Source organism: Python bivittatus, unplaced genomic scaffold (genome assembly GCF_059951505.1).
Source record: "Python bivittatus isolate LINGU-HERP-01145 unplaced genomic scaffold, Pbiv_v1 ctg000400_np1212, whole genome shotgun sequence".
Taxonomy (NCBI): domain Eukaryota; kingdom Metazoa; phylum Chordata; class Lepidosauria; order Squamata; family Pythonidae; genus Python; species Python bivittatus.
This window is the reverse complement of record NW_028277073.1, coordinates 3,008,433-3,034,531: the sequence shown is the minus strand read 5'-3', so window position 1 is coordinate 3,034,531 and position 26,099 is coordinate 3,008,433. Positions and strand designations below refer to the sequence as shown.

The 26,099-nt window shown below is 38.3% G+C and overlaps 1 protein-coding gene across 4 annotated transcripts in view; it reads left to right on the top strand.

Moving 5' to 3' along the window:
- Nucleotides 1-26,099, top strand: part of CTNNA3 (catenin alpha 3) — a 703,663-nt gene that overhangs the window by 414,724 nt on the left and 262,840 nt on the right. For 3 of the 4 annotated variants that reach the window (XM_088144300.1, XM_088144298.1, XM_088144301.1), the window contains one exon: nt 17,808-17,900. The exons of the other annotated variant lie outside the window; for it this stretch is intronic. In XM_088144300.1, the coding sequence (XP_088000426.1) occupies nt 17,808-17,900 (93 nt within the window). The remainder of the gene's footprint in view (nt 1-17,807; nt 17,901-26,099) is intronic. 4 annotated transcript variants of the gene reach the window in all.

The following is a 26,099-nucleotide window of genomic DNA, read 5'->3' as shown; positions in this document are numbered from 1 at the left end:
AGTAAAAGAACTCCGATTAGTGGGGTCCAGAAGGCGGATCTTCTTTGCGGTGGCCCCCGTTCTTTGGAACATTCTGTCCCTGGAGGTATGATTGGCCCCCTCACTCCTGACCTTCCATAGGGTTTTGAAGACCTGGTTCTGCCACTTGGCCTGGGGTGGGGAGGGAATACCTCAAGCATGGGGATGGCTAGCCCCATAGAGGTCTCCTGTCTTCAGCCCCAGATTTTTCATTTTCTTGGACTCTCCTTTCCCTTTTTTAGAAATGTTTTTTAAATTTTGATGTTTTATGTATTTATATATATATTTATGGTTTTAATGTTCTGTGTGAGTCGCCCAGAGTTCCCCCCATTGGGGGGAGATGGGCGGGGGAGAAATTTAATAAATTAAATAAATAAATAAATAACTTTCAGGTCTCTCTCACTCATATATATAATGTATTAAATAATATACAATGAGAAATACTTGTTTATTTACTTGTCTTATTGTAAAATAATAGAAATAAACATTTTCTTTTTTTACAATGTTGGAATGTGGTTTCCTTAATATTGCCAATTATATTCTGCCTCTGAGAAATGGTAGCCCCATTTTCTGAACTCAGCACTGTTGCTTTTGAAAGCTCTAAATGAAATCCATCTCTCTTTCACTTTGTAGTTGTTTTCTCAATAACTAACTTCAGAAGAAAAAGAAAACTACTAGTTAGAAGGGATAGCATCTATTATACCTTAAATCATTTTCATCTCAGGAGTAATAATATATGAGTATATTGCTATTTTGCCACACCGTTTATGTCTCTAAAACCTCATCACATTTTCTCATTTTTACCCCCTCTAGGAACTTCATCATTTTTTGTATCTATAAAACATTCTTGTTTCCATTAATGTAGCAACAAAATAAGATCTTACAGAATCTGTGCAGTAGAAAGCAAATTTAATAGAATTGATAATCCTTGCCTAGACATAGCCATTTGAAGTGTTTTTTGTTAAAAGGCACACATTTCATTTGGAAGGATCAGCTTTAGGAGGTTTTTCACTCTGAACCCAAACATCTTCCACATTTGAAGTTCTGTAATTGTTCGGGATTGGCTTAACTATGAAGCTAAAGATCTGAATCAGAAAAGAAATTCAGAAGTGTCCCAAGCGAAAGGAATGGAAATGCCTCTGGGCTGATGATAGCCATGGGCTGATTATTTCATTCATCTTCTGGAAGATGGAATCTCCTTTTTCATCACAGGAAAGGGAATGAGAGGAGATGATGAACCACTTTGTTTCCAGGTAATACTGCAAAGAACCCAACATTGGGGGAAAAAATGAAGCTTAGAATTTATGACTGTTGTTCATTCTGAACTGCAGCATAAGAGAAGTAGTACCTTGCAGATAGACAGTATTTGTAATCAAAATGATCACAACCACAATATCAGTGAACCATACAACCGTCTTATTGTGTCAGACTATTACTATAGGGGATTTTGTTGGGTAGGAACATGAATGGCCTTAGACATGATGTGTTTTTGTTCTGCTATTAATTTGTCTGTTGCTTTTAACAAGATGTTAGTCATTCAGAGTTGCACTGTACATTGGACAGCCATATGAATAAAACAGACAGACAGACAGATGATAGATATTGCTATAGCTGTCATAAGATCATCTAGTGAATTCATACTAGCCCATATTTGGGGCTGACTTCCATGCTATTGTCTTTGGGAGTATTTGGACCTTTTTGGGTCACAATTTCTGCTTTGGTACTGGCTTTAATTTTATATTCTCAAAAATTCAAAAATATCTGCTTGCAAGAGTTTCTGCAGGGAAAAATAAAAAAAAGTGCAATGTGCATAAAAAAAGGAGCCAGAGTTTTTATCACGTGGTTGCAACCCTTACAATATAAGGGAAGAATGAAAAAAAATGATGTGTTATGGCAAAAAACAGTAAGGGATCTTTGCATGCTAAACTTCTAGCTACATTCCAATTCAGCTATACTCAAACCATCATGGAACTGCAGCAATAACAAGCGCTAACATCCTATTAAGACAGAGATTGTGTAATAACTAAAAGCTAATTTAGATGCTTGGTGATCCACAATGAACTTCTAAACGAAGTATTGAGCTAAGTAGCTCATGGAGGTTTTCAAGGTTAAAAAAAACAAACAAACCCACAGGATATCCATGGGAGGGTGGTGTGTGTGTGTCCAAATGTCAAGATAGTGACTGTGGACCATTTATAGTATACTGTACAGTTGTATCAGTTTACTGCCTTGCTTTTTAAAAAGCATAAACAAACAATGAGAATTGTTTTGTGAGTGTTAATTGTAATGCTGCTTGAGCAAATCCAGGAACAACCAGACATTCTCTCATGGCAAGATTCATAAAAGTCGGTTGTTATATTGTTGAGATTTGATCTCTTTTATCATATCTATTAGCAACTATTAATCTTAGCATTTATATTTTCACCTGACCTCCTTATCAGCTAGGAAAAGAACACCAGTTGTGAAGCACACGCTTCATTGGTATTGTTAAATAAGTACTAGGGTCACCATCATTGTTATAATCCCACTGCAATTTAGTGAAATTCTTCTTGTCTTATCTGGCACAGGGTAAACATTTTATACTTGGTAGCACTCCTTTTAGTCTCAAAGGAATTCTGCCTGGGAATAGCTCCAGGTTTTCAAACAAGGGCCCCTAGCTGTTAACTCAGCCTTCCCCAAGATGCTACCCTCTCTCCAAATGAGATGAAATACAACCTTAAGTTACCCATTATTCTTTTTAAAGTACACACTATACACTCAGTCAGCGTGGATAGATGACTTTTTTTTTTTTTGCCTCCTAGTTCACACAGTGATGATAAAGGATGATAACAGACACCTTGTACAGGAATGAGCAAGGTTTTGCCCACTTATCATTTTCCTTCCTGGCAATCCTTCATATAGATTCAGGGATGAAGGTATCAGCAAGACAGGACTCAAAAAAGTTGGGTATACTCTTGGATGCCACACTGGACCTGGATCCAAATTCTGTGTATTGTCCACAAACGTCCTGGCTACAAAACTAGAACCCAATCTCAGCCAGTGTTGAGAACCATGGAGATGATCTTGAGGCAAACATCAGAAACTGTGATGGAATGTATCTACAGAGGGGAGGGTGATGTGGGGGATAGCAACAGAGAGCAGGGCTATCAGGAAGGAGGGGGTGCATTCCAGGAAGGGAAAGGAGACAAAAGACAGCACACTCCTCAGGGGATCGTGGGAAGTATAAGAGGTTCAGGATAGCCATTCCCTAGAACTTCCCAGGGTTTGTTTGTTTGTTTATTGTATTTATATAGCCTCCCATCCCACACAAAGTGACTTCACTAGTTGCAGTAGTATAGATTTAGTCTGGCAAGATTCTGTCTGTATGGTGTAAGCAAATAAAGGAACTTAACTCAACTGGACTGTTTCACCGCTGTTCTTGGGCTGAGCCTGACAGAAACCATTACAAAAACAAAATGTGCCCTGGGAAAAGGGATAGTATTAGGAAGAGACTCAGGCTGGCTCCTCCATGACTCAGGAGAGTACAAGAGGGAGGGGAGGGAAAACACAGTCAGACATCAAGTTTCTGTTAATACATCCTATCTCAATAAACCTTAGTTCTAGTCTTCTTGTGGAGTCTGGATCGTGGTGGACTGGGCAATCTCAAAGGGCTGATACACAGAAATAGCAGGTTGTGAGCAAGCTTCTTCATGGACAGATCAAATGTTTACTTACCATAATCAGGTGATGGGGGGCATTAAGCCTGGGCTGTGGTAATGCTCCCCACTTTGCCCTGTTCCGGGATTGCTGATCCTTCCCACCTGCTTACCTCACCTTGGACCCATCCCAGTGCCCCCAGTGCAAAAACAGGGCACTAAGTTAAGAAGTCCTTTCCAAATCACATACGTGGATAGCCGAGCAGGGATGTTCCATACCAGATGCATAAAAAGAGACAAGCCGGCTTTGGATTCCCTATAACTACCCTGAGGAAGCTTGGTTGGTGCCAGACTTCCAGACCCATCTTTCTCTGACCTCATTTTCTGGGATGAGAGGGTTGAGAACTGCCACATCTTTGGGCAAAACTTGACATCTCTCTCACCCTGGCAAATCATGCTAGGATCATTGCTTTTCTTAATTACTATAGGGAGGATCACAATGCAAAGCCAAAACAACCATACTAGGCATGGATGCAGGGTAGATTTTTACATTTTTTCCTGTTTTTGAAAGCCTATTTTAGTATTTATATTAGTGTTTGCATCTATGGCCTAAAGAAGAGCTGGAAAACTGCCTGGCACTCTACATGTAGCTGGCTGGCTATGTGGGCAATATTCAGGGTTTATTACTCATTTTTCCCCCTCTTGGAGTACAGAACAGCACATGGCCTTTTTATGGTTTCAGGGTAGGAAAATCTACCTAGCGACTTGTAAGAAAAGATCCAATTGCTTTCAAGAATTAGTTTCCAATCCTTGACATGGCAACTATAGTAATTAAACATTTCCCCTCAGTTGACTGACTGGACAGATACTAGAAAAGTATAGAAAGGCCAAGGAGGTAGAAGACCCCAAGATCTTTATTTCCTTTTTCTCCATCCATAAACAGTTTGTTGTAGGAATTCCACTTATTTTTCAGTTACTAATTAGAGGAGAAATTATTTTGTTAATATAACCTCTTGTGGCCATTCAGTAGTCTGTCTCTTCATAATATCCTGACATTTTATGAAACCAAAATTACTAATAAATTAATTGCTGTTTTTCTAATGGTTTTTTAAACTGTTGTTTCAACTTAGTGTTTGTGCCAATGTGAGAAGGAAGGTCATTGGCTTTGCTTTTCTCCGGCTGACATGCACTTCTTTGCCAGTAATGGGGAAGAAGGAAATAGACTCGTATTGTAATGGGATGATGAGTATTGTGCACCAGCTAAATATGTTCAATTTTATTTTGTAAGACATTGGCGAAGAACCAATGTTAAATTATAAAGGGCTTGGGATAATGCATATTTACAGCCCTGTGTATGTGTATGTGTGAGTGTGCCATTTATTTGAGGCAGATTTTCCAACCCAAGCTAAAAGATGACAACTTCCATTGATGATGGAAGCTGGAGTATAACACATATTAAAGTGCCAACCAGTTGGCTGATTTAGGGGAAAAAGAACTGCAGGGGAAGCCATTTTGAGCAGAGAAGCAGTGATGAGATTGAGGACAGCTATTTGTCTCTGAAGTCTGTGTGTTTTCTCCCAGTGCTTTGCCCCCACTATAGTCACTTCTTTTCCCGTTTGTCTTGCAAATTCAGCTACTTAAATATCAGCCAGGTAAGCCAACTATTTTACTTCATTTTGGAGAAATCTGTGAAATATACAACTTGCTTTGGTCGTCTTGATGAAATACAGAAGAATAAAAGTCACCTCAGCAATCATGGACCTCAAGAGAATTTCACTTGCTTTCAGCAAGATTTAATTTGAGAGACTCTCGATGTAGCAAGAATTTTGAAGTGTTGAAGAAAGTTGGAGAGAAGAAAATGGTATGAAATGTAAGAGTGTATTATACTAGCCCATTATAGCCTCTGTAACTTCCAATTTGTTTCTGGGTCCAGTTCAAAGTGCTGGTTTGGGGTTATAAAATTCTAGTTAGCTCAGGACCTGTTGGAACAACTCTTCCTGTCTTTACCTACTTGTGTCTTGGATTTGGTACACAGATACTCTCTAAATGCTTCAATGGGAAGGTTACTATGAGAAAGAGGGTCTTTTAATAGCGGGTGTCCTATATGAGCAGGGGTGAACTATCTGTAGCTTCAGGGCTACAAGTGGCCACTGATTCCTGAGCCTGTTCTTGGCCATTGTGGCTGAAAGTAAGATTGTATCAGTCAATCAGGAAACACATAACAATTATAGTGCTCCCAAGTGTCTTAATTATAGATTAGAAATCTGGAGAAATCCTATGTGTCTCCTGAAAACAACCCATGGGTGGTGGGGGGCAGGGAATCCTGGTCACCCATTTGCATGACATGTAACTGCTTTGTGTAACTGCTCCATCTCCTGCAATCTTTCCTTTCAAATGTTAGAGTGTCATTTTCTATCATAGAATATCTCCTAGTTGGCAGAATATCGTCAGTTTGGTTGCATCCTAATACTTTTTACAATGTTTTTCAGGCTTTGAAGATATTAATAATATGATGCTCTATCATGTCTAAACTACTTTTATGTCAGTTGCAGCTTACTCCAAACAGTGTTAACCCAGCTGATGATATCTTCCTAAGAGATGCTTCTAGTAGTGCTCCATTTTTGTGCAGAGGGTGGCAGAAAGTGTCACCGTCATGTATGTAAGATTTGCCCCGTTCGACAAGAGAAACTCCCGTGACACGTGTGGTTCACAAAAGAGGTTTACTCGAGCGTAACGCAACAGTTACAAACAAAGCCAGGACTGGCTTGGCACATTTACATTGCTCATTTATAGTCGTCCCAATCTCCCGCGGGCCCCGTTGCTAGGTTACATATTACAAATTAGATTGCAGATTGCCCCCTGTAATCCCCCCCCCCTTCTACTGGAATGGCAGGTTCAGCCCAGTTCTCTTGTTTCTTTGATTGTTGTTGCCTGTGGCGTGGTCGTTGCCTTCGTTGGGGCTTCTGTCGCGCGCCCAGCCGGGAGCTCCCCCTCGCGCGCTGATCTCTTCCTCAATTCCGGGGCTCTCTCCTTTGTCTATAGCGCCCGCGGCCCTCTGGCGTTAACACAACGCATCCGCTCCAGATTAGTGAAGTGGCGCCAGGGGGCCCAGTCATTAGTTTGCGGTTTCGCACTTTGCACTTCCTCTTTCTGTGCTGGCGCTCGAGCGTGAAATTGACTAAAGTGCAGCTGGGCAAGTTCCTAGTCGTGCAGCACCGGCTGAACCTGACAATGTATAGTACCTATTCTTTGGAACAGCTTCCATTTAGAAGTTGAACTGGCTCTCTTGCTGTTCATTATTATTAACTGTTATTAAGGATTTTTTTTTACTTTATTGTTACTGTTCATTTTGGTTTTATGAGTTGTTCTAGGCTATGATGTTATGGGAGTTGTGGAGTAAATTTTTACTTGTTTGTTTATTTTTCCTTATCATGAAAGTTTTATTTACATTTTTTCCTGTTTTTCTTACAGTGGATTTTTAAAAGATTTTCTTTTTACATTTTTTTATTAAATATAATGATTTGCAAACCTATCTATCAACATACTAAATGAAGGAACAGAAAAGGAAAACAACACAGAAAAATGAAGTAAAATCTAAAACGGCATCCACCCCAATATACAATTCACCATGGAAAAAGAAATTGACGGGAAACTTCCGTTTCTAGACACGTTGGTCATACACAAACCGGACCTCAAATTAGGACACAAAGTTTACAAAAAACACACAGACCAGTACCTACACAAAAACTCCAACCACCACCCATGTCAGAAAAGAGGCATTATCAAAACCCTGATGGATCGTGCCAATCAGATCTGTGAAACCCAATTCCTAAACACTGAACTTAACCATCTTAATTGGGTCCTACAAGCGAATGGCTACTCCAAGAATGAAATAAAAAGAGCCATCAAATCTAGAAAACAACACATGACTGAAGAAGAAAAACAGCCCCCCACCAACAAAGTATTTCTGCCCTACATCAAAGGGGTCACGGACCGCATGGGAAGACTGATGGAAAAACACAACTTCCAAACAATCTTCAGACCCACCAGAAAAATACAACAAATGCTAAAATCAGCAAAAGATAAAAGGGACCCCCTCACCGCCGCAGGAGTATACCACATACCATACATTGGAACCACAAAACGCAGCATCCATGCCAGGATAAAAGAACATAAAAGACACTGCAGACTACAGCAACCAGAAAAACCTGCAGTAGCTGAACATGCTCTCAAGCACACTGGCACAAAATCCTATTTGAAAACACAGAGATACTGGACAACACCAACAGCCACTATACCAGGCTATACCGGGAAGCCATTGAAATTCACAAACACCGGCACAGTTTCAATAAAAAAGAAGAAAGTCTAAAAATCAACAAAACCTGGCTACCAATCCTGAAAAATACAGCCTGCAAAAGGTCAAGGAACTCAGCTCAGCCACCAGGATATGTGAACAATTCACACAATGAACATGCTAATCACCCTCAGCAGCCACTCATTAACAACTCAACACAAAAAACCCTGCCTAACCCCCAGGAAGATACACACATTCGTTGATCACCAAAACAAGCAGCCACTCGTTAACCCACAACTCCCCCCCCTTGCAGGCACCCTCGCTGATCTCTATAAATACCCACAAAAGGGTCACATCATCCTGGGCACAGAGAGAACTTCTCTTGTCTGTGCTCCTGTCCTCTGAAGATGCCGGTCACTGATGCTGGTGAAATGTTAGGAACCAAAACTTCCAGAACATGGCCACACAGCCCGGAAGACCCACATCAGCCAAAATCTAAACTTGTTAAGAATAGGACAGGAGGGAGATAAACTTCTAGTCCTGAAACTTTCAATGGAGAGCACACTTGCTCAGGAATGTCTGCTGTAGCTGAGCCCTTAACAACCTCAAGCTGACATGTAATTTTCTTTGCAAGGGCTATATTCCATTCCTTAGCACCCCAAAGATTCTCAAAGAAACTTGAAGGATCTTCCCAACTTTTGACCATAGTCTCTCATGCAGCCAGCAGCAAAGAGGAGACCAATTTTATTTAATGTTTAATATTTCTATTGCAATCATTATACATATCCAATAAACAAGGTTCAGGCAAAGATATAAGTGTTCTACCATTGTAACAGTAATGTCATTTTGGATTCCTGCCAAAAGCTAGCAATGAAAGGTCATTTCTACCACTTATGTATACATACGCCAAGGGATCAGCAGCTGTTCCAGCAGGTAGATGGTATATTGTCAATAATATGGACTAATTGCAAGGGAGTTGTATACCACCTAAGCCATATTTTAAAGTAATTTTTCTGGAGCCTTAGTAGAGGAGTGAGCTACTGTCCATCAGGACCAAACAGAGCTCCAATCCTGATCTGAGAAAAAAAAAATCCCAATTTATCCTCCTAGCATGGTGGTAACCCATTCAGTGGGCTTTTTCCTATCAGTTAAAATTGGATATACAGTATCTTAGACATAATGCCTTTCCCTGCCAAACCCCAGTGCCTCTAAATAACTCATTGGCTTAGCTGCAGCAGTTTTTATGGCAGATGTTGTACAAAAAGTTGCTAATGGCACAGACCTACAGTGGATGTTCTACTGTATTTTATTTTGCTGTAAACTGCTGTAAACTGATGGGAATCTGAATAATTCAGCAGCATAATAAATAACCACATCACCTATATTTTTCAAAAAGCTGGACTATTTTAATCTTTGTGGTATTGATGATGATTTTAGCTCCTATGTGTTCTTTAAAAAAAAAATCCTGGGATTTGTGTATTAGTAAGGTAATTATAATTAATAAGTATGATTTTTGAGATGTGTGCTGTGTTAAATTTGTCAATAGCATGTTTATGCAATTAATTATTTTATACAATATTACTAAGCTTCTACTGTATTGGTTTATATTGATTTTAAATTTTGACACTTATAAATCTGCTTTAATAAACGTCTAATCAATCTATATAAATACTACTGGTGGGAAAAGAAAGGAAATGAAGCTTTAAACTTTCACAAGCTTGCATTCTTTTGTCTAGAACTAGAACTGGACTTAAGTTCCTTGTTGGGTTAAACCTGTATTTTTCTGTAATGTGTCACATAAGGGGTATTTTTGCAAAGATGGACATCCTTAAGATTTACAGGATGGCCCAGCTGCAAATTCTGCCTGAATAGAGCCAGCACTTTAATGATCTCTATGTCAGAGCTCAATTTACATCTATTTTGCACACTAATTATTCTTAAAAGTGTTGCTCATATATAGCCTTAAAATGGAATTCGTATCTTTTTAATGGTTGCCAATTTGCTAGCCTATGTGCTTGAGCATACTGTATACCCTGTTAAAAAGAAATTTCACATTGTTGATGGGTTACTCTGACTCGGTACCTGCAAAACTCCAGACACTGCTAAACTACAGCTTCTAGCAGCCTAATTCAGTTTACTAGCTAATCATAAGGGATATTGGGAATGGTTAATCAGAAACACCTGAAAGGCCACGCAACTTCACAGTTCTGTAAAAGGAAAAATAAAGCCATCTTGGTTTTCCATTCTGTATTCTAGCTCTATCAAATTAAAAAGTAAAGTCTTCTTTGAGTTGAGTTCAGCTTCTGATGACTTCATGGAGATGTCTTGGCAACAATATGGAAGTGGTTTGCCACAGCCTTCCTTTTTTCACTTCTCAGACTGAACTACAGCTCTGGTATTCCTGATGGTTTCCCACCCAAATAATAAACAGGTCCAACTCTCTTTGGTTTGCTGAGATCAACCAAGTTTGAGAAGGTACTCTAATGTGTTCCATGTAGCAGGGCTGCAACTGAAGAGCACCTAGAAATCTTGGCACATATTTTAACAGCCAGACACATTGCTGGAGTTTGCTTTGCTAATCATTTCACTGAAGTTCTGTTTCATCTCCATTGGTTCTGCCTCCTTTCCTTTCCTTTCCTGCATACTATTCCAGGAACCCAGCAATTATTGACAGTAAGTAATAGAGTAAGATATAACATGTGCCCAGAAAAGTGGTGTCCCCCCAAAAAATCTGCAGTTCTTTAATCTATTTGTTATAGCAACAATAACAATGCAACAGTAACAATAGGGATGATTTTGTAAGATCTTTTCTGTAATCCACCCTATGTCAATTGTTAGATCTCTAAATGATTCTCCCCATTCTTTTCCCTTGATTCTGTTGTCCCCAGTATTGCTATATCTACAAAAAATTATTATTTTCAATTATTTTTGTATCTGGTGTGTTCTATTCTGAATGGTGATCAGTTTATATGCAAAAACCCCATAAAATTTTAATATCATTTTCTTTTCTTTTTTTCATAATATTTTAATTAAAGTTTTACATAATTAAAAGATAATACAGAATTAGAAAAGATAAACAAACAAGAAGAAAGAGCAAGAAAAAGAAGAAAAAACAAAAAGACACATAAAAAGTGACTCCCTCCTCCCTCACAAGTATAAGCATTACAATAATTTAACAGCTTCTCTACTATTACAAAAAAGAAACTCTTCTTCCCATTTCTCATCACTGAACAATAATCAGGTTATAGAACAATTCATCAGTCTTACTCAGCAAAAGCATTAAGAGTACCAATAATAATAACTTATACGTTTTGAGCCTGAACAACTAAATCAGTTTTACCTCTTGACTTATAACTTTCTGTAATAAGTAAAACATAAAAAAATTATTCCCATAAACATGAAGAATATCAGTAATAATAACACATATATCTTAAATTAAATCCAATACATCCCTTTTACATACTAACTCCTAATTTTCTCTAAGAAATAGGAAAGAGAAGATCCATCCCTATAAAGAAAAATCTTTACATCATCTTGCAATCCTAGTCAGAAAAAGATTCCAGTAATAACAACACAGAATCAAAGCTTATACAATTTAACCCTGGTCAAATAAGTCCATTTTGAATTCCTTTGTCTTCTTTTTAGGAGGTTTGTTCTTCTGTTGCGTCTTCAGATAAAGTCCCACATAATCATTTCTTATCATCTCCTTGTCTATTTTCAGAAGCAATTTCAGAGATTTAACTTGTCCCTTCTGTGGATCCAGAATAAAATGACTCACTCTTCTGATTTGTAATCTGGATATCCACTTTAATTGTTAAAGTATCAGCCCACACAGTTTGTATATCCTTTACAGCTTCTTTCTCCATGTCACTCTTGCAACCAAACATCTTTAAATCCATGTTCAGATCCACAACATCTTTTTCCGTATATTCCATCTCTCTCTTATAGTTTGGCATTTCTTTAAAATCCATTTTAAACTCCTTATTCAAATCATCCTCAGCTTCAATTTTATCCAATGGAATCTTCTCTTCTTCTATAACCTCTGTTAGACCCAATTTTAAAATAAGTCCTGGACACATTGTTCCCAAACTGATTTAAATGATTTTATATTAAGACAATGTTCCTCCATTATGTTAGGAATGATCTTTTCCTTTAATTGCTCTCTGGTTCCCTCTAGTTAACCTTCAAAGCCCAGTCTTATCATATGTTTATTTTCAGAACCAGTACTTTCCCAGGACAGATTTTCTTACATTTAAATCCAAGATTCCTTGCTATATTTCCTTAAAAGTTTAAAACAGTCCATAAAAAGGCTATTATTTCAAATCCATCTGGCCTCTTAACTGTCCCCAATCCGCATTCTTAATTCCCTTTTGCTGTTTCCAAAAGTTAAAATCCTTCTTTTTGGTCTTTAAACTTACTTTAATCTTCTTTCTTCCAGGATAGAAGGAAATTCTCCCAGCGGGGAGCAGCTTGTCTTTCAGGAGGTTTTTAATTCCAAGTGAATCACAAATAGGCAGTTTCCGGCATTAATTAATAGAGGAAGTGAAAGCAAATCTAGCGTCCTTCTGGAGGCTCCGAACCGCGGCTTGGGCTCGATGCTTCCCTCGACTCCCAGAGCGCTCCACCTGCTGGGGATCGCTAAATTGCGATCTCTTCACAGGGAGCCTCTGTAAGGAGTGCCTGTGGGTGATCCAGTCATCTCCCTCATCCGGAGATGGTTCTGAAGAGCCGGTCTGATCGCCAGCTCCTCTAATTACTGCGGGCATCAGCTCCACAAAAATGGAACCATCTTCAATCTGCCATTGCTCCCCCAGAAGTCCAAATTTTAACATTTTCAGTAACTTTCTCAATGTTGTGATCATAGATTTGGGAATCTTGGAAATTATAATTTTTACACAGATGCCAATGGATCATAGTGGCTAATCTGTCATGATGCTATTTATAGTCAGTCTGAGCAATTTTGCTGCATCTTCTACTTATGTGGTCCACAGTCTAATTTTTTTTTTTTTACAAAGTCTGTGTTTGCTGCTGTTTGTTGTATACTGAATCCTTGATTCATCACATTTGTTTTTAATGCTTGTTCTTAAGTTGCAAAAATTATCTTTCTGTTTCCTTCTTGATTGTGTCAGCTGGTAACCATTGCTAATTCCTGGTCTTCTCCATATTGTTTTCAGTTTCTTTTATATATTGACCATGTAATGGTTTATTTCTCGAAATTAATAAACATTTTTCCAACAGCTCACTTTTATAGTCCTATTTTGCTTCTTCTATTTTCAGGATGTTCTCTTTGGAAACTTCAATGAGCACTTTCCCTTTGCTTTGCCTGCAGTAAACCGCAGCCTCCCATTTTTTGTACTAAGTATAGTTGATCAACGTCACTTTGTGGATACAAATGCATAACAATGCATTGTGATCAGTTTTTGAGTTTTCCAGTTTAAATTGCCCAGTAAAGCTGTGTGCAGTCTACTGTACCAACAATGTACTGTATCTGATTATTGGTATCATCCATGTCTGTATGGCTTTTATTGTATTTCCACCATGTAACTTGCTATTTAGATTTTTTCGTACCCATTGTAAATATTCTGAACTGGTTGTGTTGTGGTTGTTATTGATGATTTCCTCCTCCTTCTCCTCCTCATTAAGGAATAACACAATACAAAAAACAAACAAAAAGAATCACCTCATTGACTAGTATTCTTTGGAAGTTTGAGTTCCACCCAGGAATTTAGGAATTATTCATGTAACAAAGTAATATCATCAGATGGTGATTTTGCTATACGTATGGATTCTTTTTATACTGAATTGTTGTATCTTATTTTTTATGCATTATAAGAAATTAATTTCACCTACTTGAATTGCTTTTTCCTATGCTTCATATTTTAAAGCATTCTTTAAGCTGCTCTAAGATTGTTTTATAAAGAAATGGAGGTAAACATTTGCAATTGCAATTCTAGCATATCTAAAACAGCAGTATAAAAATAATACAATGGTGATGTTCTGGAATGTCTGTGGCAAGTTAAGAGGTATTAAAAGGATATTTCCACATATATGAGATTTCTAATTTTTTTTAGTTATTAAAGCTATAAGGTGCTGACCTTCCAATTTGCACGACAATACATCAAGCTGTCTTACACTGCCATAAGCTCTTCATTTATCCTGTCCATCATTACCTACTCTAGCTGGCAGTGGCTTGTCAAAGGGAGATTTCATGGCAGGCATCAAATTGCCTATCCCTTACAAAATCATAAATACCACACATTTTCAGTTCCCAAAGGCTTTCATCTATACTGTGGGTCAGTTGACTTTCCAGTATATGATGCAGTTCCTTGAATTTTGGGGAAAGAATGGCTTCTTCTTTATCAGTATATAAATATGTAGATTTATGTTTAGTCTGTCCTTCTCCTTCCCAGGAAATCCCTTTTGGCGGGGGGGATGAGATCAATCCTGTATCATCTGCAAAGACGGAACACGTTTGGATCACATTTTTCTTTAAGAGAGATAAATATCTGACCAAGACAATTTGCATACCACTACGTTATTTACATCCACTATCTAAGCAATTTGTTGCTACCTGTCCTGCTCCTCAGTGTGATCCAGCTATTCTCACTGAGTCCTGTTCACACCCATATTGCCTTCCGGATATGTACTTCTAAAATCTTCTTTGCATGAATTCATTCCATTCATTTGAGGAAGTGGATGGGGTAATGAAATTGTATGCGATAATAAAACAGATCAACCTTTAAGGGGCTGCATAATCTTTCTTTGTTTTGCTTTAAAATTCCGGTAATACTTTGCCTTCGCAGGAGAGCGCATGGTCAATCTAAGTCCCAACAATTCTTTTTTCAAGTTTACATCCTTTTGTTATATCAAAATTCTAATTCAGAGTCATATGAAAAGTACTTGTAACAGTATGAATGCACACTATATATTCTTAGATGTTAATAATTGATTAGAAGAATCATTCTGAAGTCTACGTGTGCCTTTCAGAGAGTCAGTTTAGGTTTGTAACTATATTAAAAGAAATCTCTTGTATATTTTGCAGTTTTTTAAAAGAAAATCTTCCAGAATAGGAAGTGGTTTATGATATTTCAGGAACATTCCAAAAGAAAAACAGAACTTTCTGTATTTCCCTGTAATTTTCCATCTCTGAAACAGAGTGTTTTGCCTATCCCTATTTATGATATGCCCTTATTTGTTTCTTTTTATCTTTAAAATATATTCAGGTATCTTTGCTTCCCATTTAATAATCCTGATGGCACTTGTATTTGCTTAGCTGTATTCAGCTGATACCATTAAGAGAAGGGATTGCTATTTCACAGATGATATTTCAGATATCTTTAGATGAGAATAAAGAACATTGTGCGATGGTTACATTTTTAAATGAGTCAATGATCTCACAATACTTTTTAGATTTGTATGTTCTAAATGTTGCATATGCAAGTAACTGAGCACTTTGCTTCTTGACTGTATCTCTAATAGGATCATTAGTGAAAGAGGGGAACGAGATATTGTATCAGATTATAAGAATAAGGGAAGATGCTACCGATGTGAACTGTAGATGTCCTGAAGCTATAATTACATTTGGCAGATTCTCTTCACTGTTGCCATTTTTTTCCTTGTCCTTTTCAGCAAATTCTCTTAACAATTTTTAATAAACTGAAAGGATTTTGTTCAATAGAAGTTGACAGTCTTTGTTGAGACAAAGGTTTTTCAACCTAAGCAAAGTACAATATTGAAAGAATATAACATAATTCTTCGCTAGTCTGTGTTTGCATCCAACTCTTCTCACTTTGGCAATACAACAGTTATCCTGTTCAAGTGCAACACTCTACAGTATTTAGACTTGCCAACAAATAAGGAGAATTGGAAGGCAACAAAGAGCATAAAAGGTTTCTGAGATCTACTGAACCATCAATCACAGATTTACAGATTGCATATCCTGTGATATGCTGATCTCACTATTAGACTGCGGTGGACTTTTTTTTTTTTCATGATAACAAGTCCTTCTGAGACTATTTGAGTGGACTCTTAATTAAAAAGTGGCTAGTGTTCTTTCTTACAGGAGCTATCTTTTGAAATTCCCTGTAACCTTCCTGATTAACACTGCTATATTTAATTAAGATTCAATCCTCAGAGATCAGATTGTTACCAGTTTTTCAAAGCAGAATTAAAAGAGGAGATGGCAATTCATCTTCTTTCTTTATCGATAGGAAGTTTCATGGATAGCTTTTTTGCAACATCTGTTTGCAGAGGACTAGAGGTTTGTATCTATTTCTGTGTACAAGAGAAATATAGTGGAAAACAAACAAACAAACAAAAACTCTTAAAGCAGAAAGAATGAATACTCAATCCACATGAGATTCCATGTATTAGGTGCGCACCCTCCCTCCAACATTTTGAGTGGGATCACACATTGCACTAAACAGTCTTTCTCAACCTTAGCAACTTTAAGATGTCTGGACTTCAACTCCCAGAATTCCCCAGCCAGCATGCTGCTTAGGGAATTCTGAGAGTTGAAGTCCAGACATCTTAAAGTTGCTAAGGTTGAGAAACACTGTACTAAACCATCATCTGGCTTGTTTGCCTTTGATTTAGCATGTTGTATGACCCACCATGGTATAATGTGTAGACTCAGGCAACTGTGGTTTAATGAACAAATCAGGTTATGAAAATGATGGGTTAATGTAAAGTGGGAACCTGATCTCTTTGCCCAAAGGCTAACTGCTTGAAGCCTCTATCAGCCTGCAGATAGTCTGCTGGTTAAGGAACTATTAAACTCTGCTGGGTCAAATATTAAATAGCCAGTCCTAACCAATAGTGAGCAATTGGTAGCCATGTCATAATTTGGATATTACTCAAGTATTATGTTTAGGTTTTGATGTCCTGAAACTTAGTCAGATTGTTCATCATGCTCAGTCACTTTGTTCAGTCAAAGATCAAAATATAGCTCACAAATAAGTAAAAGTATCAGTGGATTACAAGAAAGTTCAGACTATATGCAGGTAATCCTTGCTTAGCAACCACAATTGGAACCAGCAATTCCTTCACTAAGTGATGCAGTCATTAAGTGAGATATCATGTGACCATGACGGACTTACCACCTCACTTTTCCTTGCGGTTGTTAAGCAAGACATCATGTGACCACTACTTGCGATTTTACTGCCAGCTTCTCCATTGACTCTGCTTGTCAGAAGCTGGCTGTAGAGCACACAAACGGTGATCACATGACTGAGGGATGGTGCATTGGTTGTAAATACCCACTGGTTGCGAAGTACCCAAATGGCACTCGTGACTATGGGGATGCTGTGACGATTATAAATTCAAGGAAGGACTAGTTGTAAAGTTACTTTTTCAGTGCTGTCATAACTTTGAACTGTCGCTAAACAAGGCAGTTGTTAAATAATAAAATGCATCTCACCAGATCAGTCTATGATTGATATCAAGAGCCTTGATTACAATCCATGCAATCAGAGGACAAAAGATCATGTAAGTTTTTCTGGGATTATAACAAAAATATAAACAAAAACAAACTTAGCAGTGATACGGTTTTGCTCTGGATTATTATATATTTTCATCAGCTATAGATGGCAATAAATATTTCTCCATAAATAAGGCCTACATCTGGCAGTATAAGAAATAATATCTGTCCTCTTCTGTGTCTGACTGCAGGCCCAGAATTTTTGCTGCTGGCTTCTTAGTACCTTATTCTTCTGACTATTGTAATGACCTTGTATGAAATTAGAGGGTAGCAATAGTAAGGGATGGTTAATCATAAAATTAGCGTCCCCAAGCAGTATCCTAGATTATGTATGGCTTGTTGAAAAAGAAACTAATACTGCTTTTTCCCCACCCCCGTTCAGGTGGCTAATCTTGCTTGCTCAGTATCAACAAATGAAGAAGGAATTAACATTGTCCAAACAGCAGCCAGTCATTTGGAGACTTTGTGCCCTCAGGTATGATTGTTATATTTACTACTTGTAAATACATATGTACGTACAATGCTTTTTCATTCACACAATAGTCCTTGTGCTACATAACTAAATGAACAAAACACTAATGAATTATATCTGTAAATATAAAATATTAGATTATAGAGCTTCAGTGTAACTTTTCTCAAAGCCTCTCTAATACAGTCTTGCTGCTTCATCATTCCTGTGCTTTGACATCCCCAGTGCAGTGCCCTCAGGATATGTGGGTACCACCACAACTCTCAGAATTCACATGCTTCCCAAGAATTGGGAAGGTTCCAGATTGGAGAACTGTAATGGTACGTGGGAATGACCTTGGGAGATGTTGGGAAGAGATGCTGCTTAGGGAACAGTCAGATAAGAGGAAACATAGCCCACAGCTGCATAGTGGGTGGAGCAAGAGGCTCAGGAGGGACCCTCCCTATGTTATCAGGCTGTAAAGGTGATGGCAGGAGAACTGTACTTTGAGACTTGCAAGATTCTGTTAATGTAGCCTTACAATGAAGTAGAATTAGCTCATCTGATTGTGTTTTTTGTCTGGTCTACCTGGGAAGGTTGACAAGAACTGTGCTGTCTGCCTGCCACGGTGACGCCATAAAACCACTTATTGACTCTATCTTGTTCAAACTATCTTTCTGCCATGTAAACAATGAGCTTCTGGGGTAAGGGTATCCTTTTTCCATGATGTCATAAGACATTTTTTTTAAGGGGAGGCCAATGGATACAAACTCCAATCTTATCCCCATCACAGATGGGCAATGTTTTTAAATGTTTTGTGGTTCTGTTCAAACAACGGTTCCTATTTTCATCTCTTCTACCTCCTGGGATCATCTGAGGAAGGTCACTTGTCCTGATATATGGCAAGATCAGTCTTGATCCCACAGGCTATAAAAACGTAATCAACTCATTCTATCTTATAGCACAGGGATGGAGGACCGGAGCCTCCACTTGTTGAACCATAACTCTCATTATCTCTTACTACTGGCCAAGCTCACCAGCATGATGGAAGATTGAGCTGAACAATATCTCCCATCCATGATATCTCACATAAGCACAAGATTAAACTACAGCCATAAATCACTGTTTTCTACAAAGGGCTATCATACACCTGACAAAATGTGTGTGTGTGTGTGTGTGTGTTTAAAGTCAAATTTGTATTTATACTAGTATTCTGCCCAGAGTCATTGAGAGTCAAATGGCATATGGTTTTAATATATTATTATTGGTTGTATAGTCAGCCAGATGGTTAGATGGGATCTGGCATTTTTATATACCTATTGAGTCTTTCCCAAGGACCTGGGATAGGCAGATGTTGTTGTTTGATGGTGTTAAAGGTATCATTCCAGGATGTAAGCTTCCTTTTGCAATTGACTGATGGTGATTTTGTCAATGCTGATGGTCTTCAAGTGGTACTCCAGATGTTTTGGGATTGCACCCAAGGTGCCTATTACTATTGGTACTATCTTTGCTTTCTTTTGCCACAGTTGTTCTATTTCTATTTGCAGGTCTTTCTATCTTGTGATTCTCTCCAGTTCTTTCTCTTCTGTTCTGTTCTCTCCAGGTATTGCAATGTCCACTATCCAGACTTTTTGTCTTTCTTATCAATTGTTAAGTCTGGGGTGTTGTGTGGCAGGTGCTTGTCTGTTTGAATTCTAAAGTCCCAGAGAACTTTAGCTTCTTCATTTTCCATTACCTTGTCTGTTTTGTGGTCCCACCAGTTCTTGTTTTCAGGCAAATGGTATTTCTTGCAGACATTCCAATGCACCATTGCTGCTACTTTGTCATGCTGTTGTTTGTAGTCAGTCTGTGCAATCTTCTTGCAGCAGCTAACTCGGTGGCCCACTGTTTCTTCAACTTCTTTGCAGAGGTGGCATCTTCTCAATTCTGGCTTTGAATGCATTTGTTCTTAAGGCTTGGACTTGTGCAGTCAGAATTAGCCCCCGTCTCTTTCTTCAACTTTCCTGCTCTCAGCCATTGCCAAGTGTTGTTGTTATTTGCTTTGCCTGCTAGTGTGTGTGTGTGTGTGTACTGCCCATGTAATACTTTGCCTTGCCATGTCTCCTTTCTATTCTTCGTTTGGTCTTTCTTGTAGGCCAGTTTGGTCTCTTCAGTATTCAGTAAGCCTTCAGTGGATCTTCTTCACTGTCCTTCAGTTATTCTTCCAATGCCTTTTTTCCTTCTTCAATTGTCTGGTGTACTTGCAACATGCCACACCCACCTATGCTCCTTGGCAAGTGGAGTCTGTCAACATCGCTGCTTGGATAAATGGCATGATTCGTTGTCATTATTTTTCTGGTCTTCCTGTCCAGGGCTTCTAGTTCAGCTAGAGTCTAGTCCACTATTCCAGCGGTGTATCTAATGCAGTGTTGTCCAAACTTGGCCACTTAAAGATGAGTGGACTTCAACTCCCAGAATTCCCCAGCCAGCCATGCTGGCTGGGGAATTCTGGGAGTTGAAGTCCACTCATCTTTAAGTGGCCAAGTTTGGACAACACTGATCTAATGACTGCAGTTGCCCAGGCGGTAATTGCCTTAATGGTATTTCTTCCACTGGGTTTGGACATCATCGTCGTCATCATCATCATCATCATCATTGTAGTAGTAGTAGTAGTAACAGCAGCACTTATTAGTATGTCTATATGTGTTTTTATTTTAAATGACAGGAGTGCACCAAGAGATGTGGAAAGAAGAAAGACAATTTGGTCCTAGATTCCCATGCATGCTTGGACTAAGTGGATTTGAAGCGGGGGCAGTTTGAAAATAGGATTCATATATATTCTTGTGCACAGTGTGTGTGTGTGTGTTTTTCCCCCTTATGTCCATGTTTCTTAAAGGATGCCATGCTGCTTAAACTGAGAAAGGTTTACTCCATTTCAGATCATCCTTTCAGCCTCCAGGCCCTGTTCATTTGAGCTGTAATCTTTTCTCTATTGATCAGAATATATATTCCCTTAAAGCAAAAATTCTTGACAGTATAATTTATAAGCACTTACAAAAACTCTCTGTGTTTCCTTTGCCATAGCTTCATTATTTAGGACTGAAATTGTTCTTTGTCCAAAATGTAGGTGAGGATCAGGATATCTCAGCCTGGTTCTGCCCTTGAGTTCCATCCAGCTAATCAAGAGCTTATATGCACACAGAGGCACCTTGCCTTCTTTCTATATTATTTATTATTCTGGGTGCAATTTAAGGTTCTTGTTATTATCTTTAAAGCCCTACATAGCATGGGACCAGGTTATCTGCAGGATCACCTCTTCCTGAGGATATCTGCCCATCCCACCACAGCAGAGAGGGTAGGTACACTCCAGATCCCGTCCCTCAAATAGTGCCATCTTGTATGATCTCAGAAGTGTGCCTTTTCCATTGCAGCTCCTGTCCTATGGAGCACCCTCACCCCTGAGATCTGACAGGCCCCTACCATTTTATCCTTCCGGAGAGCACTTAAAACTGGCTCTTCCCCCAGGCATTGGGATAGGGCGAGGCCAGGGTGGGATGATAATGAGGGTGCATTAGAGAAATGTGACTGCAATGCCAGGTTTTACACTGTTGCGTTGGTTGCAAGCCAGTCAGAGTTATTTTAAGATGGGCGGCTATATAAACGTTTTAAATAAATAAATAAATAAATAAATAAATAAATAAATAAATAAATAAATTTATACAAACAGCCAGGCTAACTCCCACTGTACAGCCTAGGTAAGCCATATCTGGGCTGCGCAATTCGAATGATCACTAGATGGCACCAAAGTGCTAGAGTTGGATGTATCTTCAGTGCCATCTAGAGGCCATTTGGATTTTTATGTAGATATGATATTAATATTACAATAATCAATATTAGAAAATGCTAGCCACAGCAGTCCTATGCATCTATCTATCTATCTATCTATCTATCTATCTATCTATCTATCTATCTATCTATCTATCTATCTATAGCACACAAAGTTTACTCTGCGGTAAAATTTGTATAGGAATGTGGCCTCAGTTCCATTATTGATAAACACATGCAAGATACCATATATAGTTGTGGATAAGCTCATCTGCAGATATAAGCGGACCCTTGAAATTTCAGCCAAAACACCATGAAAAATGTGTCACCCATGGATAAGCCAGCCCTTGAATTTTTAACTGCAGGTGGGAAACTGCAATTGTTATGTCATCATTTATAAAACCATGTGATATTAAGGCCATGACAGACTTTAAAAAATCTGAGCTCTGGTTCGCAGATAAGCCAAACCCAATTTTTGGAGTGTATTTTGGAACCTAAAATTCTCAGCTTATCTGTGAGTATATATCAGTGTTGTCCAAACTTGGCCACTTTAAGATGAGTGGACTTCAACTCCCAGAATTCCCGAGCCAACCATGTTGGCTGGGGAATTCTGGGAGTTGAAGTCCACTCATCTTAAAGTGGCCAAGTTTAGACAACACTGGTATATATGGTACCTGTTATCAAACCTCTCTTCTCAGCTTGCATTAATGTATTGATGCAGGATTGTGAAATATATTCTTTCTAGACTCCTGATAGGGGGCAAAATTTAAAGAGCTGGACCAACTTGGAAAGACCATTCAAGCATCCAAATAAATTTGGAAACGTTGTCGTCATTCTATGGGAAATTTCTGATTTGTGTGTCATCTCTTTGTGATGGCCCTGGCAGATTAAGTCAAATAATGCTTCTCTCCTTAGATTAACTTTGGTGGTGGTTGTCGTTTATAAGACTAAAACTCTGAGACATAAGTTGTTGTATTAACATATCGGCATTTTTAAGACACAAGATCTCAACTTCCTTGGGTATTGGGCTGAGAATATTCTCATGTAATGGCTGATGGGAGGGCTGCTCATTCACAAAATGGTTGTTGTGGAGGATATAACTGGTTACAAACCACCATGGAGAGAACAATGAGGAAACACGTGGCTCAAAGACTCCATGGACCTGTCCCCACAAGGACATATATGTTGATGATGGGGAATAATCCCAACAGGAAGGCAGAGGCAGTGCATCCAACCTGGCCAAAGTGAAGGCCCGGTGGAATCTCAGGGCTGCGACAGATAAACAGCCGGAGGCTAGCACATATCCATTTGAAAAGACCTCATGTGCTGCAAGGTGAGAGTTGGATCAGTTTGAAAATCAGTGTCCCAAATATGTTCTTTAAGGTTACTGCTGGCTTTGTTTAAATCTAATGGGGAACGGTTCATTATAGGCTGCTTCTGATAGCCTGTTTATGACCCTGTTCACCTTCTGTAGCGACTGTCCCTGGTGGCTCCTTTGATTTCAGCGTGTGTCCCCTGCTCCTGAGTTTTGTCCTGCATATCTCCCATCCTGATGAGTTCTAGCCCTTTAATCTTTAGCTTTTAGCTTTAGCTGTTTTAGCACAGGTTTCGGCCTGTGGTTTTGTTTGAGTGCCCGGGGCAAAAGTAGCTATTTTACAGGAGGGAAAACAACAACGAAACGAAACAAAACGAAATGAAATGAAACACAAGAACACTTGAATAAGATCATCTACTTGATCCTGTACCCATTGCTCTCCTTAAATAGCTTCTGGGAAGAGTCACTCTAGAGATTGGTGCAAATTTTGTGCAGCTCATTTTTTCAAAAAGAATTTAACACACTTTGCAAAGGCTTCACAATTGGGAAGTTAAAGTGCTTCACTTTTCAAAATCTGGGTTCAGTTACTGTGAGTTGCTGTTAAGCTAGGGTTGCTACTCAGTGAAACTTTTCAGCAAGCTGGTATAATCTCTTACACACACACACACACACACACAATTTTTATTGAAACTTTAAAAAAAGAAGATAAAAACTAATACAAATTAATATAAAGTAAGGAATAAAAAAGCAAAAGCAAAAGCAAAAGCAAAGAGAAAGCAAAAAGTGCAAGGAAAGAAAAGATGTGGAAAAAAAATAGAAAAGAAAGAAAAAAGATACAAAGAAGTGGCTTTTGATATTCTTCACAACAGTTATAAGTAGAATTATATTTTAACCTCTTGCTCTAAAATTACATCATAATCCTCTTCTTTCTATAATCTGTCCTGTCTAATCATGAAAACCATGAATCACAAATTCATTTTTTTTCATTTTTATGCAAAAAGTCCATAAGAGGTTTCCAGTCACCAATAAATGTAGACAGTGTCTTTAATCAAAGAACTGAATTTATCCATCTCAGCAAGATCTGTCAATTTCACCAGCCATTCCTCCATAGTGGCTAGTGTCAAATCTTTCCATCTCTGTACTTATAATAGCAGGCTGGTGGGATCTGAAGCTTCCCATGCAAGCTGTAGCAGTAGTGATGGAATTTAACCTTTTTTAAACATAGGAATGTCAACATTTGCAAACAGTTTATAAATCAGTTTGGAAGAATATCATATTGGAGAAAGAGTAATGGATATTTAATTGATTCCTAATTAAAATCACCACTTGGCCACCACCAGTGTCCAAGCAGGCAATTGGTATCTTTGACCTACGACTTTCACATCCACCACAGATTTCAGACATCCACGGGAATATAGTTTTAAAATACAGGTATTTGTGGAAGTTTCAATTTTCATCCCAGCTTAGATCAAGACTGTGTTACAATACGGCAGATTGTTACAACCATCTGTTTTTATCCTTACATCCGCTGTTGCTTTATAGAAGCACAAATATGAGACATATTCATGTATAGTAATATTTTTACTATAATCCAAGTGTAACTTTATACTTTGTTAATGCCATTTTAATACCAATATATCTGCTATCCACTCCCTGTTCGGCTTTTGCAAACTGGAAAGTTATCTGGGATTATTTATGATTCTCCTTGTGGATCAAGTTGTGAACAGGACAACCGATTTACTTAGTTATAGAAATTCCTATCTTCTCTGGATATCTACCATACCTTTTAATACTTACCAGGGTATTTGCAGGGTAGGGTAAAAAAAATCAAGATGGCAGCTAAATAGTGCATTTGACACACGTAAAAATCAGGCAGAGCTTCAATCACACCATCACAGCTAACATCTTGACTTTTTTTTTTAAACCACACCCAAGCAGACATATATTGGCTTGAGCTGACTCAATTGGAGCAGAAAATGGGCAACAATAAACTGAAATCACTAGTATTGATCATCCTCTGCACAAAAATATGTCCATGGAGGGATATATTTGGAAAGATACATCCTGAAAAATTTATGCATTTGGAAATTACTGAAAACAAAGAATTGTTTGCACCTGGAAAAATCGCATATTGCGTGTTATGCTAGCGTTATATTTTTAAAAGCATAAACTGTATAATGGGTTGCTAAAAATACATTAAGAAAACTTGTATACAAACTACGTATGTTAAGGGAAATACTGTAAATGCAACTTTCCAACTTGCAGTTTATTCACATGATGGAATTACAGAATGGAATAATGCATGAAAACCTGTGATGAAAAAATGCATATTGGCATTCTCCTTTTTTTTTTTTTTTGAGGTTAACTCATAAAATGTTCTACATAGATAATAATCGTTTTGTTGTGTTTGGTTTAATTAAGGCAAAAGCAAAGAGATATATTCTTTAAAAAACTGTCTCCCATGATTAATAAAATATGAATATTTCATGTTGTGTTAAGTCTTTATTTCCATCTTCACTAGCCTTCTTTCCCAGAGATTAGTTCAGACTAATGAGTTAAAATCTCCCTCACTGTCCAAAGAAAAATCTGAAAAGCCTGGCCAGATCAGTTTGTTGTTGTTCAGTCGTTAAGTTGTGTCCGACTCTTCGTGACCCCATGAACCATATTGCGCCAGGCCTTCCTGTCCTTCACTGCCTCCCTGAGTTTGCTCAGTTTCATGGTCATTGTTTCAGTGATGCTGTCTAACCATCTCATCCTCTGCCGTCCTCTTCTCCTTTTGCCTTCAATCTTTCCCAGCATCAGGGTCTTTTCCAAAGAGTCCTCTCTTCGCATTAGGTGACCAAAGTATCTGAGCTTGAGCTTCATTATCAATCCTTCCAATGAGCAATCAGGGTTGATTTCCTTTAAGATTGACTGGTTTGACCTCCTAGCAGTCCACAGATCAGTTTAGTGAAAGCCAATTGGTGTCCTTTGTTTCTAGAGCTAATCTTGAGAATAGAGAAAGAATGGGTCAATCATTAAGGGGGTATTTTCAGAAAAGATTACACAGTCATGAGAAAGAGGAAAGTGTGAGAAACAAACTCAGAATAAACCTGCCTTGATTCTGT